This window comes from Prosopis cineraria, unplaced genomic scaffold, assembly GCF_029017545.1.
Source record: "Prosopis cineraria cultivar Desert tree isolate PC_DT_omini unplaced genomic scaffold, ASM2901754v1 PC4, whole genome shotgun sequence".
Classification (NCBI taxonomy): domain Eukaryota; kingdom Viridiplantae; phylum Streptophyta; class Magnoliopsida; order Fabales; family Fabaceae; genus Prosopis; species Prosopis cineraria.
The window spans coordinates 327,076-344,563 of NW_026555335.1; the positions used below are offsets into that span (position 1 = coordinate 327,076).

General features: G+C 35.4%; 2 protein-coding genes across 2 annotated transcripts; both read right to left on the bottom strand.

Moving 5' to 3' along the window:
- Window positions 1–1,975: 1,975 nt before the first annotated feature.
- Window positions 1,976–7,424, bottom strand: LOC129309487 (mitochondrial dicarboxylate/tricarboxylate transporter DTC-like). The gene is made up of 6 exons (XM_054951084.1): window positions 7,129–7,424; window positions 6,818–6,901; window positions 6,276–6,337; window positions 5,618–5,979; window positions 2,497–2,711; window positions 1,976–2,400 (listed from the first exon to the last, which is right to left on the bottom strand). Exons 1-6 carry the CDS (start codon window positions 7,246–7,248, stop codon window positions 2,344–2,346), a joined length of 900 nt encoding a protein of 299 aa, XP_054807059.1. The 5' UTR covers window positions 7,249–7,424; the 3' UTR covers window positions 1,976–2,343.
- A 2,800-nt stretch (window positions 7,425–10,224) lies between these two features.
- LOC129309856 (dehydrin DHN1-like) lies at window positions 10,225–10,788 on the bottom strand. Its single transcript, XM_054951604.1, has one exon. The coding sequence runs from the start codon at window positions 10,705–10,707 to the stop codon at window positions 10,342–10,344; it is 366 nt and encodes a 121-aa protein (XP_054807579.1). The 5' UTR covers window positions 10,708–10,788; the 3' UTR covers window positions 10,225–10,341.
- Window positions 10,789–17,488: the final 6,700 nt, after the last annotated feature.

The window sequence follows — 17,488 nt, forward strand, 5'->3', positions numbered from 1 at the left end:
TGTGCTTATTGCTAGCATTGTTGATGTAATAATAACCTAATAGCAAGTCAAAATGAGTGGTTAAAATAATATTTTAGTTTTTTATATGGGCAAGTAATAATATTAGTTTGTTGGAATTTATTTATAATTTAAAGGACGTAATTGATATTAATTTTTTTATAAAGATCATCTTCTATAATTTTTGAGTCTTTTTTTATAATTTTTTAAGTTTTCCTTTATAAGTTTTTGGGTTAACTAGTGGTGAAATTAATAGATATTTAATAGGGGGTAATATTTCTCCTTAAAAAAAATTGTTCAAGAGAATTGTCCCACCATTCACCACATGGTGCCCAACGTTCTGCCGAAAAAAAACATACTGTAGTATTTTTTTTTCTTGTTGAGAATTATTATATACTATGTTATTTTTTTGATCTTTATGGGCATTTTTTTTACTGTTTTAATTTTTCAATCTCTTTCAAAATTTTAAATTTATTTTTAACTTGATGGTATGTATAAAATACTTGAGAACTTTTTAACATATATAATTTAAAAAATTATTATTTTTATTATAATATTAATTTTATAAAAATATATGTTTTAAATAATAGTAGCTATATTTTTTGTTAAAGGATAATTTTTTAATATTTTTTTAAAATATATTTTGAGTTGGGCCAAACTCAACTTGAACATTTGAGCATTAAGCTAGTTCAAGCTATACATCTAGCCAGGCACCAAGCAAGGGAATGCCCAGCTCATGTGATGGGCATAACATTGTATTAACAATAAACTATAATTAGAGCGGCAACATAATTGAAATAAATTGTAAATTGTAGAGCTAGTAATCCAACCAACCCACAAAAAATTGGTAGGTTAGATTGGAGAAAATGGGTTCAATTTGATGCGAATTGATTTTGGCCCGTCTCACATAACTTAAATCTACAGCGGTTGGTTGCTTACCTCGCTTATAATTTTTTTTTGAAAAAATAGATAGAGAATAAAAAAATAAGATTAAGTTTAAAGTAAATCATTCAAAATAAGCATGTATAAAATTGTAGTCTAAGTACTTAACACTTTTACATTTATTTAATTCAAGTTTAAATTATGATAAAAAATAATAAAAACACATTGCTCATATATTTAAGCAGTGAACTAAATGAGATTAAGTTTAGACTATTTTGCTTGCAAAATAGTGCTACCCAAGCTGGCAAATAAAAAAGTTTACTTATCATTTTTATTTAAAAAATTAAGCATATTTATAAAGTGTTAAATATTTATTATATTATCATCTTAATTTGAATACAAAAGAACAAAAAAGATACAAAGATACGAATGTTTAAGTGGTATGAACTAAATGTATTATAAGTACTAATTTAATGGTTAGAGTTTAAATCATAATTACTTTCTTTCTTTTTTTGAAAAAATAATTAATATTTTAAACTAGGGCATCAATTCAAAATAGGATGAAGAAAAAATGGGATAGATAGAACATTTTTATTAATTCATGTATGTATAATACTAATCAATCATGTAAAAGATTAAAGAATAAAAAGATCATAAAATTAAAATAGTTTATATTTAAGTTGTGATATAAACATAACTTGATTAAAAAGATTTTTATTTTTATTTAAATAATTAATTTTTATGAGGAATATATGATTTTTTATCATAATTTATCAAAAAAAAATAATAATAAAAGGTAAATTTTTAATCTTTAAAACTTAAAAAAATTATAAAAAATACTTTGTTATTAGCGGGTTGGCTTGGCAGGTTGGCTTGCCAACCCACCAACCTATTACAAATTGGTAGAATTACAATTTACGTAAGATGCAAGCCATACCAACCCACCTCATCAAATCCACTGCCCACAAATTAATTCATATTACCAGCCCTAGTAAATTGGTTAAAAAGAGATTAGGGTATCTTTGGGGTGGGTGCCGGTGCGTTTCTTGATATTACCATTTTGACAACAGCATTAGCTGGAAACCAAATCGACGAATAGAGGGGACACGTTTTCCATATAAATAATTAATTATATTCCAATTCTTAGCTGAACAAAATGAGGAAGCTCATAACAAAAGAAAGATGTGCTTCTATTCTCGATCTGAGGACATCCTTCCGTAATGAAAACAAGCTGACATGTCGTCTTCGATGTAGAATATACTTATTTTTAATTCAAGAAAGCCAACTATACTATTCTACTTCAGTCACACCCTTGTATATAGATGGTGCAAGGTATGTTAAAACCCCGCCTAAGTAGCATGATTAAATCTCAAAAAAATGAACAGCTTCGTGGGTGTGAAATTGCCACCAGATTATTTAAGGCTGGGCTTGAATCAAACACAAAGGGCCCATCCCTGGAGAGATCTACAACCCAACTGATTTCTCCAATTTTTGAATCTGGTTGAGGAAAATCCATGTCATCTGCGCCAGATAATATAAAATGTTAGGAAACAAACTGGAATGAACCCTACAATCTAAAAGTGACATAGAGAAACATGCGTAGTTAGAATAGAATACCATGACATGAGGAGCAATCCTGATACAATACACAGGGAATCCAGTGTAAAATTTAAAGGGTCCTCCTGCTTTCAAAGTTTTGAGAGCACAATCTAGAGAGCCGTTGTATGGGAATTTTCCCTCAGCATCGGGCTGCATCTTCTGAATCTGTGTCTTGACATAGTCAAATGGCAAACTGCAAGCTGATGCGAAAAATCCAGAAACGGTACTCGCACCTACAAAATGGAGGAGGTTACGTAAGCTGCAAATATGTGATAAAAAAATGAGACAAGAATCAAAGCGAACTCTCTCAAAGATCTAAGGCACAGGATAGAAGTCCTTGCAGTATAAGCAGTTCCACCTGTGAGGAGGGATTCAAACTTACATCATCATCATCACCATCATAAAAACAGCAGACGGCAGTCAAAAACTGCAGCAACATAACAGCGCATTTCAACTTTCTATATACATGGATTTCTTACCTATGCTTAAGATAACATCGAACAAGGGCAAAAAGCTAACTCCTAATTTGTTCTAAAAATGCCTCTTGCAATGCAGATGTAAAAAGTTATCTTTGCATCTATAATCCTAACTAGACAAGTGCAGAAAAGGTTAATGAGCATTAAGCATCAAGCATGAGGTTGGTAAACATGAAGTATCAAATATTGCACTCAGAGGCTGTATTCCAGTAATCAGCCAAATCAATGACCAAAAATATGGTAGAAGAATGATGCTAATAGGACAATAATAAAATGAGCAAGTGCTTGTTAGGGTTGTTAGTTGGTTACCGTTAGTACCTGTACCTCATATTAGTCTATAAATAAGGAGGAAGTCTTGAAACTTGAGTTTTTGGTAGTTAATAAAATAATACATCTTGTTCCTCTAGTCCTCTTGTCCCTCTCCTATGTGTTCCTCTACTTTCTCGTTTCTCCCTGTTTTCTCTCCAATTTCTCTCTTCAATCTTATTCTTACCAACCAATGGTATCAGTGATAAAGTGACCAGTTTAGAAGTTGGTGGGGGCAGCTATAGGAAAAGGGAAAGGGGGGGGCGTTGGGTGATTGTGTCTATAGAAGGGGCAAGGGAAGTGTACTGGGAAATCATTGTATGAATGATGATTTGAGCAATAAGAGTCTCAATTTTCCTAATCTCTCTCTCACTCCCCCCGTCTCTCTGTCTCTGTTCTTTCTATTTCCCTTGCTTTCCCCCTCTTAATTCTCTCCACTTTTCCTCTTCTCCCTTTCATTGTCTATTAGTGGTATAATACTGGACAATTCTCAGCCAAAATTTGATGGAGCCAGCCTCATTCAAAGAAAAAAAAAAATCAGAAAATGACGAGATATGTTTTCAACAAAGCTGCAGATGAAGTCAGCCTTTATGATCTGACAGTGTCGAGGAGAAAGGCCATCACTTAATGAATAAAAGTTACTTTAGGGACAACAAACCTATCTTCCCCAAGAGCTCGCATCAATTGAAGGTTTGGCACCACAACGTCAACTCTTTGCCACCTGGGACTGTAGATGTTCCAAGAGCAGGACTGTTCACCCATTAAAGTGATCAAGTTGGGTTCAGAATTTGTGAGATAGTTTGACGCATATTGTTGAAGGCATCAGAGCATTGGGAGGACCTTTCCCTAGTTTGAGAGGACTGGGAAAGACACACCTTTCTCACCTGGTCAAAAGTCTCATAAAAGGCTATCCACAAAAAGGTTCTAACTAGTTGAGGGTTCAAAATTAGGAAAAAGGTCAAGTAAATTGTTGCAAAGTACATAGACTAGGATGTTGATTCTAAAGGGGGGCCAAATAAGGACATTAAGGTAGTGTAAGATGCCTAAATTCCACATTGAGTAGCACGGAACATTTCAATGGTACTTCAATTAGTTGGTTCTCCTGCTTCAATAGTTAGCTTTAAAGAGAGGATTCTTCATCCCACTTGTGTGCCCAACAATTGATAACAAAGAATTAAAATCTTTCAACCCTAATCTTCCAAAGTACTTTTGGAATCTTTGATTGCTCATAAATTTTTAAAAATTCATTTTCATAAGCATCATACGCATTGAACAACTATTAAACTATTACCTCTCACCACTACTTTGTACTTACCCAAACATTAGACTCCAAAATCTTCATTACAGCCATCAAAGCCCCTTAAACCAAGCAATGACAAAATCCCAATCTTCAATTCTCATGCAAAGTCCCTTACCACAACTTTGTACATATTATGAATTAATCATGGTATCTTGGATCTTATAACTCTGATTTCAATAGCTTCTATTTATCAGCTTTAATATCCATACAATTCATGTTTTGGTATCCAAATAATTTTAAATTGTCGTCAAGTTGCCTTTTATTTTAGCATGGTCTAACCTTTTACAACTTAAGAATGATAAAAATGGATATTCAATCTACCTATCTAAGAAAATTAAAAATTAAGTGAATATTGACAAAATAAACCTAACATATACCACATGTTTATGAGGCGTGCAGTAGCAAAAAATGGAGTTTTTCTTTTTCATTGCACCAAAAAAGAGATATGTACTATTTATCATACCGTCTATTATTACTTAGTAGTGACTCTCTTGTCATTCTTATTTGGAAAAATTACAACCAGGTCCAACATAAGAAAATTAATTACTACAAGATCCATTGACAACTGAACTAAACACTATTAGCAACTAATTGTGTTGTCAATGGTGTTTACTTTAGTTGTTAATGAACTTTATAATAATTAATTTCTTTGTATGGGACTTCAATGTAATTCTCCCTTCTTATGTTTATGCAAGCAAGCAAAAGCCATATCCAAACTACAAAATCATTTGTTTTAATTCCATTTTCTTTTCTATTCTGCATACCAAACAGGTGCTTATTAAATTGGTTCATGCCCCACCACCTATGCCTACACCACATCCCAAGCTGTACTGTTCTCTGATTAACTATAACAATTAGATGTCAAAACATGATCAACAGTTCAAGCCAAGGATAACTAGCATCCTGCACTTCCAAGCATATGGGTTTCATGTTAGATTGTTAGTCCTATTTTGACAAGCAGAGTCGTATAAACTTGTTCTATTAGCACAGTAACGAAAGCCAAAGCCAATGGCTTCAAACCAAAACATAATTCAGTCCTAGCAAAATGGTTATTTACCTAGCACGGTAGCAGCTTCACCAAAACCAAGGGAATCCTTGAAAAATTCAACACTTTGATCATAAGATGCAAGCATTCCCATGTTCAATGCCATAGCTCTTACTACAGTAGGGCCTGCGCCTTTCCAAAGTGCCAAAAACCCTTCATCAGAAACGATACGATAAAGAGCATGGAAAGCATTTTTATAATTTCGGCGCTGAGCAGCAGGTAAAGTTGCATCAGCCTGCATTCGTATGAGTGCCAAATCAGCTGGACTGCCAACAGTTGCTCCAATAGCACCAGCAGTCAGCCCACATAGAGCTTTCTGATAGAGTGGCAGTGGCTTCCCATCATTAGCCTCAGCTGCTTTGTTTGTCAATATCCTAGCAAAGAGTGAAATTAAATCAGATGATGGCTCAACTGAAAAAAGTTAACATATAGATGACGTCAGAAGATCACTCACCCCAAGAAGAATTAATTATTATTGGCATTAGATTAAACAATAATGACAGACCATTGCATCCTAAATTATATAAAAACTATCAGCCTTCCAGTTAATAAAACTACTTGTTGGAGAAACAATGGTCGGGAGCATATAATAATGCCACAAGCAGAAAAGGCTATGAAATTTTTCCTCAGTGTTTATAAAGACATACAAACGTGATAATAAAATTCTCACCTGAATGATCCCAGTCGAGCAGTAGTGTATGTAGCTTGTCTGAGTAATCCTGCAGATAGACCCTATATATAGGAATTTGGTTTAAATATCAGTAATTTTATGCATCAGTGAAAGATAAACAACAAAACATAACCAAAATTTTAAAAAAGGAACAAAAAGAGAGGCTAAACTTCGAAGAAAAGAATTATTTTCATATACTAAAAATAATAATGTATAAAATTTACTTTCGCTTGAAAGTCTAGGTCAAAAATGGGGAAAACTCATAAATACAGAAACCAGTAAGCGGGACATATAATCCCAATGAACAAACCCCTTCATTCCTCGTAAGGATTTTTTCCCCCATAATCAAGATTGACCTCGATCAGAACGGAATCAATCCGATTGAACTTCGATAACCACATCCCCAAGCCATCCCACTAAAATTAATGTAAGGATCCATCACTGATGAAGCAGCTTCAAAATCGAAGGGAATAGTTTCTAAAACCAGTCATAAAGACGTATCTTGAGCAAAATCGAATTTATAGAAATGTGCAGAATCAAACCTTGTAGAATGCAGTGACACCCTCGTTCCTGAGCATAGTGGATGTCACCTGAGCAGCTGACCCTTGACCCAATTGTATCCTCACCTACGCAAACCCAGTAAAATAAAATAAAATAATTAGAAGGGGGAAAACAGCATCCACAAAATCGAAAGATGCAACAGAAAAGTAAAACTCATGATCTAAATCCCATGGCAGACATTACAATCCATGTGGACATCTTTTCTTATTAAAGAGAATGAAACAAAAAGGATCAACTGCCATTAGGGGATTGCAGACAGACAAGCAGGAGGAAGGAAAGGGTAATGGTTTACCTTAACCATATCAATGGGCTGAATAACACAGGTGGCGAGCATACCAGAGGCTCCGCCATTGACGAAAGGTTTGACAGTAGGCCAGGCACCAGCAGGTTTGGACTTCTTCTCGTCCCCCATTACAGAGATTGAAAGAGGGACCGAAGAAAACGAGGGGGCAGAGAAGGGGCGCTAAGTAGTTGAGCACAGCAGCTGGGCAAAACTAACTAATATAGAGTCCGCCTCTGCTCAGCCAACCCCGACCCAACACAACAATTGACAAACCTCAAACGGGGCAAGCTCGAAAGATCGGCTCGGGGACTTTTAAAATATATATATATATATATATATTTCTATCCCATGATAGACCTTAGATTTCGCGTAATTTACCATATTAGTCATCCCGATATCATTCTAAAATGTTGATTAGTGTAATTGACAAACTTCTCAAATTGATGTTTTCCAGGAAAGAAATGAAACGTTTGCCAGCTAGATCTTAGATGCGTTTATATCATCGTCGTTCCCCAAAGAAGTGTGTTGTTATCCCCGCGATAATATTCCGCCCATTGTGCTATCCTTCTGTTTTTTCCCCGCCAGGACACTGAACAGTCACCCCTTGTATTCAAGCTTAAATTCATGAGTCGTGACTAGCCATGTTTTTGTTTTTGATGAAATAATATAAAGGTAAATAAGATCTCCAAAATGAAAACTCTCTTGCAACACTATGAACGAAAAAAATAAACTCCCTTACAACACACTTTTAAAGAGACACACTTTATACTAAATGTGGTCAAGTGGCTGAATCAAATTGTGATAAACAACGTTGAAGATTTATAAAGAAAAATCATTATGTTTGTCGTTGCTAAGATAATAATAAGCAATATAAAAGATATTTTTCAGGCCTTTTTTTTTTTTTATTTCCTCAAATTCATATGCATGCAGTGTGGATTATAAAAGTGATAATAAAGAAGAATGCGTAGGAGGATGGGGTGACATGCTCCGGTAGGAATAGAATGGCGTGGTTGAATTGAAAGGGAGGGCAAATATAGGGAAAGGAGGAGGGTAATATGGGGGAATCAGGTTTGTTTGGGAGAAATAAAGAATGATGGGTCTATATTTGGAGCAAGGAAGGATGGCCTCTCCTTACAGCATCCAACTTGTGGTCACCTGCTTCCACTGCCATCTCTTTCAATCTCTATCGCCACAATTCCCATTCCTCACACACGTCAATCTAAAATATACAATAAAATTGCAAATCACTTCAATCAACATTTAACTCTACACCTCTTCAATAAAAATTCCTTGTCCAACTAATAAACAAGAAACTGTGCGCTGTATGAGGTTGGACAAAAATCCACAAATTTAAATTTGTTCAGGGCCTGAAATACTAAGCAATTATTGTTAAAAAATAAATATTGACAATATTACTTAAAAAAAGAATTGCAAGAACCCCACACACGGGAACTCAATTTTTCGTTGGTCTTGATTCAAGAGTTCGCCTTCGAAAATCCATTCAATTTTCATCTAATGTTTTGACAGCCTGGACGGCCAGACCTGACTAGTAAGCGATCCAACATCCAATTCAAACATGAGGGAGAGTTGTGAAATTTGAGAATGGGTGAAATAGTTGACTTAGCTAGTATCAAGCCAATCAAAATAAATCAGAATGACACATTTTTAAATTTTAAAAAATTTTAATCTATATTTCTGACTTAAAATTTATGCTTGTCTATACCAAATAAGTACTAAGAAAAAAAAAAAAGTAGATGTGTGCATCCTAACATTATAAATCATTGATTATAAGATGATTACATCAATCTTAAATTAATTAAGATGGAGTATTGATGGATATTAATCACCTTTACTGTAAATTTTATTTCTTTAATTTAAATATTGATTTTTACTATTATGGACGACAATCATTTCTTTTTATTGTAAGCATGTATAGTTTAAATATATTAATTTATTCCAATAATTGAAGTTTCAGATTGTTTTTTGATACAAAGGGAAGGAATAAAACAAGGACAAGCAAAACAGACTAAAAAGCACCATCCCGAAGAAAACCAAAAGCAAAAGAGGGAGCCTTGCCAGTCAGACATGCAATGCGCATCAGCAGCAACTTCACGCGTGACCTGCAGGAATTTCACTTGCCAATTAATCCCTCTGAAAAAGAAGCTTGATTTCGGTAAGAATGGCTTCACCCTCATGTAGTCTAGCAGAAGTTGAATTGATTAAAGAAAACGCCTGGGAACAATCACTTGTAACTATAGCATGTCGAAAACCCATATCCCAGACCCTTAATTTTATTCCCAAGAGACAAGCCCCCACACACAATTCAGCAGAGAAGCTATCTCTGCATGAAAGCCTCCAGACATCCCGCTGCGAGAAGGCCCCGTACGTCAACATTAACAATGATCATTCCTCTTGAGTGAACAACAAGGACATTTTCTCAGGTATTAATCCCTCTCAGTTGTTGTACACAGAATAGCATTAGCATGAACCACAAGACTCTCAGAGTGCTGTCATTCTTATTTTTGAAAATCTTCTCATTCCTTCGGTTCCACAATGACCAACAAGTAACACTGTAACAGCAAACCTCCCACACTCCAATTACCGGAGCCATGTCCGTGATTGGAGCCGAGATTATACTTACACCACGCCCTCAAATTCAGGCTAAAGAAAACCCCAACTTTCCAAGGGCTCAACGATACGCAACCAAACATGGCGTGCATCCTTGAAATCTCGTAAGGCGTGCAGGGCATCTTGCTCTTTGTCATCACACCACTGTCACCACGGTTCAATGTTCAAGTGACGCTTAAATCCATCTCTTTTTATTTCAAAGATGTACTATCGTTTAAATATATTATTAATTTATTATTACACAAAATTGAAGTTTCTGATTTTTTGTGTATGGCTCTCCATGGAAGCGCGAAACACGTATTTGATATATTTGAAAGCACGGAAGAGGCGGGGCTTCGTTAAATCCAAGTGATATTTCATGGACGGATTTGTTGTTGCCGCGTAATTAACGATACGGAGGATATATAATTTTGGTTGACGCAAACATTGGGCGTGCCAGCTGTGCGTTACATATTAGATCACGTACAAAGCAGACGATTCAGTGAATTGAAAGTGTATACATGAAGTAAAGTCCAGCATAAACAGGAAGGGCAAAAGCTCAAATATAAGTAGCCACAAAAAAACAGAGACAAAGGAGACGATCGACCGAGGGAGTTAGTTGTGACCATGAAGCTTTTCCTTGACCTTGTCCATAAAACCTTTCTTGTGGTGGTGATCCTCACTGGAGCCAGCACCACCAGGAGTGGTGGTGGATGTTTGGTGGGCATGGGCTGAGTGGCCTCCCACGCCCGGTATCTTCTCCTTTATCTTCTCTTTCATTCCCTTCTTTCTCCGCACCCCATTCTCGTCCACCACCTCATCCTCCGACGAACTCGAGCTCTCTCTCAGGTGATCAGTCCCCGTCACCCCGGCGCCTCCGTATCCTGTTGTGCCGCTCCTCTTATCATAATAATTAACCGGCTTCCCATACTCATCCGTCCACCTTGCATCCCCGTACTGATGCTTCTGGTAATGTGCCATTAATTCGATCCCCACACAAATAGACGCTGCTGCTTCAATTCCTTATGTATAGGTTGTTCCTGAAACTCTCGAGATACTGTGCATGCACTATCGATTTGCTTTATATAATTAACGAGGTGCATGCAAGGCGAAGCGGTTGTGATTTTTGACGCGTGTCGGGTGATTAAGTTGAGAGTTGAGACTGTGACACCTGGTCTCCCCTCGCTGACAGCCTCTTCATGACTATCTGTAGCCATCTGCAAGTGCATGCCTGACAAAAATAATAAGTAACGATAAGCTCTGGCCTAGCTAAGAAGATAAGGCGAATTTGAAGCTTAGCACTTCACGTGCAACGTGGCCTCCTGTTTGCAACACGCGTACCCGTCCTCCGTATATCATAAATAACACAGCTAATTAATAACAAGTTCTTGATATATTTTATATATCAACCACAAAAATTCAGGCATCATCCTTTTTTCTAATAAAATTAAATATTATCCTGTTCCTTGTCCGTTAGATTGTTAGAACTTAGCAACTTTTCCACACACAAGTGAAGTAACTAAGATCATATTATCCACTTACACACTCCTGCTTTCGCTATTCTTTCCTAGTTATGGATTGGCCTTTTTATTTATCAATTAATTTGCTTCCTCCGTACGTATAAATTTGCTATAAATATTTTTCCCTACTCAATTCTCCACGCCCCAAGTGTTCTTCCAGAGAGATAGGAATCACATTTATAAACTAGGTTTGATTTGGAAGAATTTAGAGGAGCCCTGGGTTTGTTAAAATCATCATTTGGTTGAAATTAGTAATATACTCCTTTTGCATTATTTATAAGTTACTTCCAACATGTTTTACTATAATTAAAAAAAAATTTTAAAATTTATTAACTTTATTTTAAAATTTAATAAATTCTTAATTTTATCCTTATTAAATATATATACTTTAACAATATATTTTATCTTTTTAATATTCACTACATGGTAAATTAAAAGGAAAAATTTATGTAAAAAATTTAATGAAATAATTTATAATTTTTCTGTCATATAAACAGGACCAGTATTGTAGCTACAATTGCGGATGATGTGAAAAGGATGACAACGTTTTTTAAAGTTATCAATTACCAAAACGAGAATACACTCGAACTATTGGATGGATGTATGAGTCAGCTAGCTTGTTACAATTCTGTTGTAAGCTTTGCTCAATCAGTTGTAAGTCTCTGGTACACGTGTCAGTCGGAGTCGCCTGCTATTTTTGGAAGTCTCACCAGTTGGATTGGAATGATAAGATTCAGCTCATTTTTCTCGTCATTTTCTCTCTGATGTATATATTTAATTTGATAAGAACAAAGTCGAAAGAAATCCATCCCGATACAAAGGATGGTGATAGGTAAAAGCATGAGCGGTTGACAAATAAAATATAATGGACAGTGAAAGATTACTCAACAGCTGACTGGGGATATATAGAACCTATTGATGCATATAGTCCTATGTTATAGTGTTTGTACTTCCTTCCCCTCCAAATTAAAGGTGAGGAGATTTGGAGAGGGATCATTGAAATTTCTGTGTTTCTTTTTCCTTTTAACCAAACACTATATAGATATCAAGATGGAGCGTGCGAAGCATCATTCTATTTCATTCAAGGGAATCAGATTAAGATGGCTTTACCGTCAGTTCGTTTGCCTTGAAAAATTTAGCGGCATCATGTGCATGAAGCTACATTTTGTTAGAAGGATTTGGGTTTTGGCGATGTATTTTTTAAATTAGATTAAGATGGCCTGAAATTGCAGACATTATTTTAATGGCACATGTTTTTCCTGATTCAAATTTCAAATATTACCGATGAACCGTAATATTATTTTACTCCGTGCAATGCACAGATTGAATTTCCTAGCCAGTTAACCGTAGTTTGGCTTGAGCGTGCTGCCCCTCCGCATTATAACTTGTGCCGGTTGATGGTCTTATTCAGAAAGCATCAAGGTCATCACAAAATATGATTGTCCTTTGCAAGCCAATGCATAATTGAAGTGTCAAGCGAAAGAGTGATCTATGTGTTATAGTTTTGGCTTTACGGAATTCAGCGGCCATCACGCATACAATAACATCAAGTTTTGCTCAAAGAATCCAAAGACCACAAAGAACAATTAAATATGAAACACAAAAGGGACGAAACAAATAGCAGTTCAGCGACCAGAAAAGAGCCTAGCACAGAAACAAGAAAATTCCAGGTGCTTAGTGATTATCATTTAGCATTAAAAAGCAACCATATGAATCATGAAGATGAAAATACATTAATACATCAACAAGTCATCGGCTGAGGCCAAGATCAATTGATGGACAGAGACAGACACAGAGTTCCATGGGTTGGTGAAGCCGAAATCATTAATCCGGGCGTCTCCATTGCCATCCAAGAGGCGATTTCTCGAGTGTATGAAATCTATGATTTCATCAAGAGACTGCAATCTTGCTGTTTAACTCTGCCATCTGAACCCGGAGAAGCGCATCCTCGGCCTCAACACCCAGGCACAGCTTGGCGGTGATGTGAATGCTTGCAATGATCTGGAGGCTGTCACTCTTGAGCTGACCTAATTGGGCAACCAGATGATCGAGGTGGTGTTGTTTCCTCATCGTGGATCGACGGGAAGATTCCCGATTGGAGACCAACCTCTTCCTCTTCCTCTCCTCCGTGACATCTCCCTCAGAGCCAGAGCTCTGACGATACACAGCACGACCCAGCACTGCCACTGCTGGAAGCCATGCCTGTCTTTGAACTCGGCTTCGCAAGACGGGATAATTAATGGGGCTAATTAAAGAAGCGAAGGTTATAGAGAGTCAGGTTTGGAGAGGAATGAGATGGAGTCAATGAGAAAACGCAGAACCAGTAGAGGAAAACAACAGAGAAAGATTGCAACATGTGGATCCTACACTCGAGAGACTACAGGAGATACGGAATATGGATGTTGTCCAGCGTCAGGTTGCGGAAATGAGGTCTAAAAAGGATGATGAAGGGGCAAGGAGATGATGGGGATATATATGGAGAAGAGGACTGCGGAGATGGAGATTCAAGTAAGATGCATGCCCACTGGATTGATTGGACCTGAATATGGCGCAGTCGTTGATCCAACAAAACGCCCGCCCATAAATAAAATGCTGAAAAATATATACAGCTTGCCCGTTAAATGCTGGAAAATATGGTTGTGGCGTTGTGGGCATATCCAACGAGTAAAATAAAATTACAACCCCGTCTTCCATGAGTATTCAATGGTTAAAAACTTAAAACCCTCAAGCGTTAGGAGCCAACCTTCCCAGCCTTATCTATCACAAGCTTCGTTCGTTTATAATTAATTAATTGAATGTCTAATGCTAACAAACTTATCACTCACGTAACCTGATACTCGTTCAAAACAGCTCCGTTCCTTTTGCTTTCGGCTTCCTTCACCCCAAATGGTTTTCACGTGTTGAATTCAATTGTCATGCGACACAGCTGCTGTTTCTGCCCCCAGTTAAATTTGGGTCTAACTAATAATCTCCTGCCATCCTATCGCCCCAAATTTGGTGTAGCACTCTTTTAATTGCTGATAAATATATTTTTATTACAGATAATTTTATTTGAGGCACGATCATACAGTAAAATTTCATTTAGTTGCTAAAAAATAATGAAATAAAATGAATTGAAAAAATTAATATAAAAATGAGTTAAATTATCCTTCCTCCTTATATTAAGCACGAAACTCATTAATATATATTATAAATATAAGAATTATCACACATCCTCCAAAAATATCATGAGTCATGATTTCCAACCTCATGAACTAAATTACCTCTTTCATTTATAAATGTGGTTTACTAATCTTTTTGATCATATTATTTTTACCTTTATTTTTTCAATCAATTTTATTCCATTTTTTCTAGTCCTAAATGTAGGCACATTTTCCAACCAAAATTCAAATTTTGGTTCCCTATATTGTAAGGAATTAACCTCCTTCACTAGGGGTGGGACTAGGATACCCCTGTCTCGTGTCTTATCTCCAAAAAAAGATTAGGATTAAATTTTTGTTCTGTGTCCCGTCCCATCTCAAAATTCGTCCCATTTTGTTAAGAATTTGGATAGGAACGGGACGTTCCACTGTCCCAATAAATCAAACAATGTTGGATAAAGATCTGGAAAATGACATTTATTAAAATTTTAAATCATATAATTTATTAAGTTTAAAATTAAAACAATGCAAGTACATAAATTGCAACAATTTAAAGTCAATTATTGAATTACATTAATCACAACTACATATTATGGTAGCAATTACAAGTGATCTCTAGGCTATAAGAGTAGCAACAACAAGTAAGCTAATCACAATATTAAATTATTATGCTTCTACTTTAGTTGAAATGTGCTAAGCTAATTACTCTTCCAAAAATAAAACAAAAAATATGATATAAATAAAATTTATTAAATAGATAGATGTAAAAATAAATTGTATTAATATAATTAATATATTATAAAGAAAGATATCACTCTGTTTACTCTATGTCATTAAAATTATCAATATAAAAAACTTTAGTTTTATATAAGAATTGCAAGTATTAAAATTATAATTGATACAATTAATATAAGTATAAATTATACTCCCTCCATTCAAAACTATAGGACATTTTTAACCAAATCTCACCTCCCAATAAAATGATTACCTACTTTCAAGCTAATTCTATCTTTTCATATTTACCTCTAGTAAACACTCTACAATAAATATAAAGTCATTATTAACAGGGGCACTTTTGAAAAAAAAGATAATGATTGCACCTCGAAAGATTAAAAATACATTGGCCTTACATTTTTGAATGGAGGGAGTGTTAATATAATTAATATATTTAATGTATATTTTTAAAATAATAAATATATATATATATATATATATAATATTCGAGACGGGACAGGATGTCCTGATGATAATCCTATGTTCCATCTCGTCCCGAACCCATTTTTTATCCCATTTTCCAAAGGCTTGTCCTGATTGTTGTCGAGTCGGGACAAGACCTTTCCCGATATGATTGGGATGATACCAAGCTAATTGAGATGGGTACTAGCTAAACACCCCTAGCTTTCACTAAAGTACTAGTGTACTACTCTTTTGAAATATGCATCACAATTAACTCATTCTAACGTGATACCTTTTTCTAATCTCATTTTTCACTAACGAATGAGGTATGCTCAATTTTTTTAAAAGTAAAAGGGAATTTCATTGACTTAAAAAAACTATACAAAAACCAGGAAAGAACTGAAAACAAATTACATCAAGGACTTGAAAGTAGAAAAGGCGTTGAGTGTATTGTTGACAATGGCTCGTATCTGTATAAAAAGAGAGTCCACCATAAAATCAACACTAGTGAAAATGTGAAGGTTTCTTGTTTCCCAAAGTTTCTAACAAACAACAGTTACCTCAACTTTCCAGGAGGTATCAAGTTGTGGAGAGTTAATGATGCTAAGCACCCAAGTATCAATAATGGTCTTGGAAAAATCTTTGTAAATATCATTTGGCAGAATCTTTCTCCAGACATTTGCAGAGAAGGGGAATTCCTTAAGGCCATGATTAATGCCTTTAGTAGCAATAGAAATGTTACAAAGGAGTGCATCTTATGTCTTGGGTCATCTTTCTCCTAAATCTCTCCTTATTAGTGAGGAGTTTGCCTTTAAACATGAGCCAAATGAAAGTCCTGATTTGTTGAGCAATGGGCAACTTCCAAATATGTTTCCATTTCACATCAGGGTCATTCCAATCCAGAGATTGATAGGCTGTGTATGCTGATTTAATAGAGAAATTCCCTTAAGAGGTTAATTGCTAGTAGCACAATGGAGGATCAGCTATGTTAATGTCAATAATTGTCTCTCTGATTTTTTCAAGAATGGATTAGGGCAGGAGATTCTGAAATAAATCTCATTTCCATTGTCCAGCAGTATCGATAAAATTAAAAATTGGTTTGGATTGTGTAAGTTGATCAATTTCAATATAAGCTAAAAGATGAAGAGGTTTAAAGTCACCAATCTAAAAATCACTCCAAAATTTTGTTCCTCTACCATTTTCAAGATTCCATCTAACATGCATCATTTTATCTTGCCAACTTTCATAAATATTCCTTTAAAGAGAAGAGGAGTTTGACTTATGCTTTAAGGTAAGAGCCATGCCTTTGATCTCATATTTGCCTCGTAAAACACGAACCAAAAGTAGCTCTGGCTCAACAACAATTTTAAAGGCCAATTTGGAAAGAAAAGCCTTATTTTGAACTTCTAAATTTATAAGCCCACCTTCACCATTCAGTAGTGGTTGACATAAATCATTCCACTTAACTAAACTAATTCCTCGATGATCATTTAAATATCCCCAAGTAAACTTTCTGATAAGCCTTTTGATAGTTAAACAATAAGTGGCAGGGAGCTTAGCACTTTTCATGGTATAGAAGGGAATAGAAGTGAGGGTTGATTTAGCTAGAGTGATTCTCCCAGCAAGTGAGAGAGTTTTATTCTTCCAACCCGCTATTTTTTGGTGAAGTTTCTCAAGGATGTAATTGTAAGTTCTGCTTGTAATTTTGCTATTAATTAAGGGCACCCCAAGATACTTGCCTAGGGAATTAGTTTTCATGAAGCCCAACTTATCACAGATAATCTTGCAAGTAGTGGCATTAACATTTTTTTTGAAATAAATCTGAGTTTTGGCATGACTAATAATCTAACCAAAGGAATTGCAAAAACATTGCAATACACTATGAATCACATCAATTCGAGCATATGAAGTTTTCCTAAAAAGAAC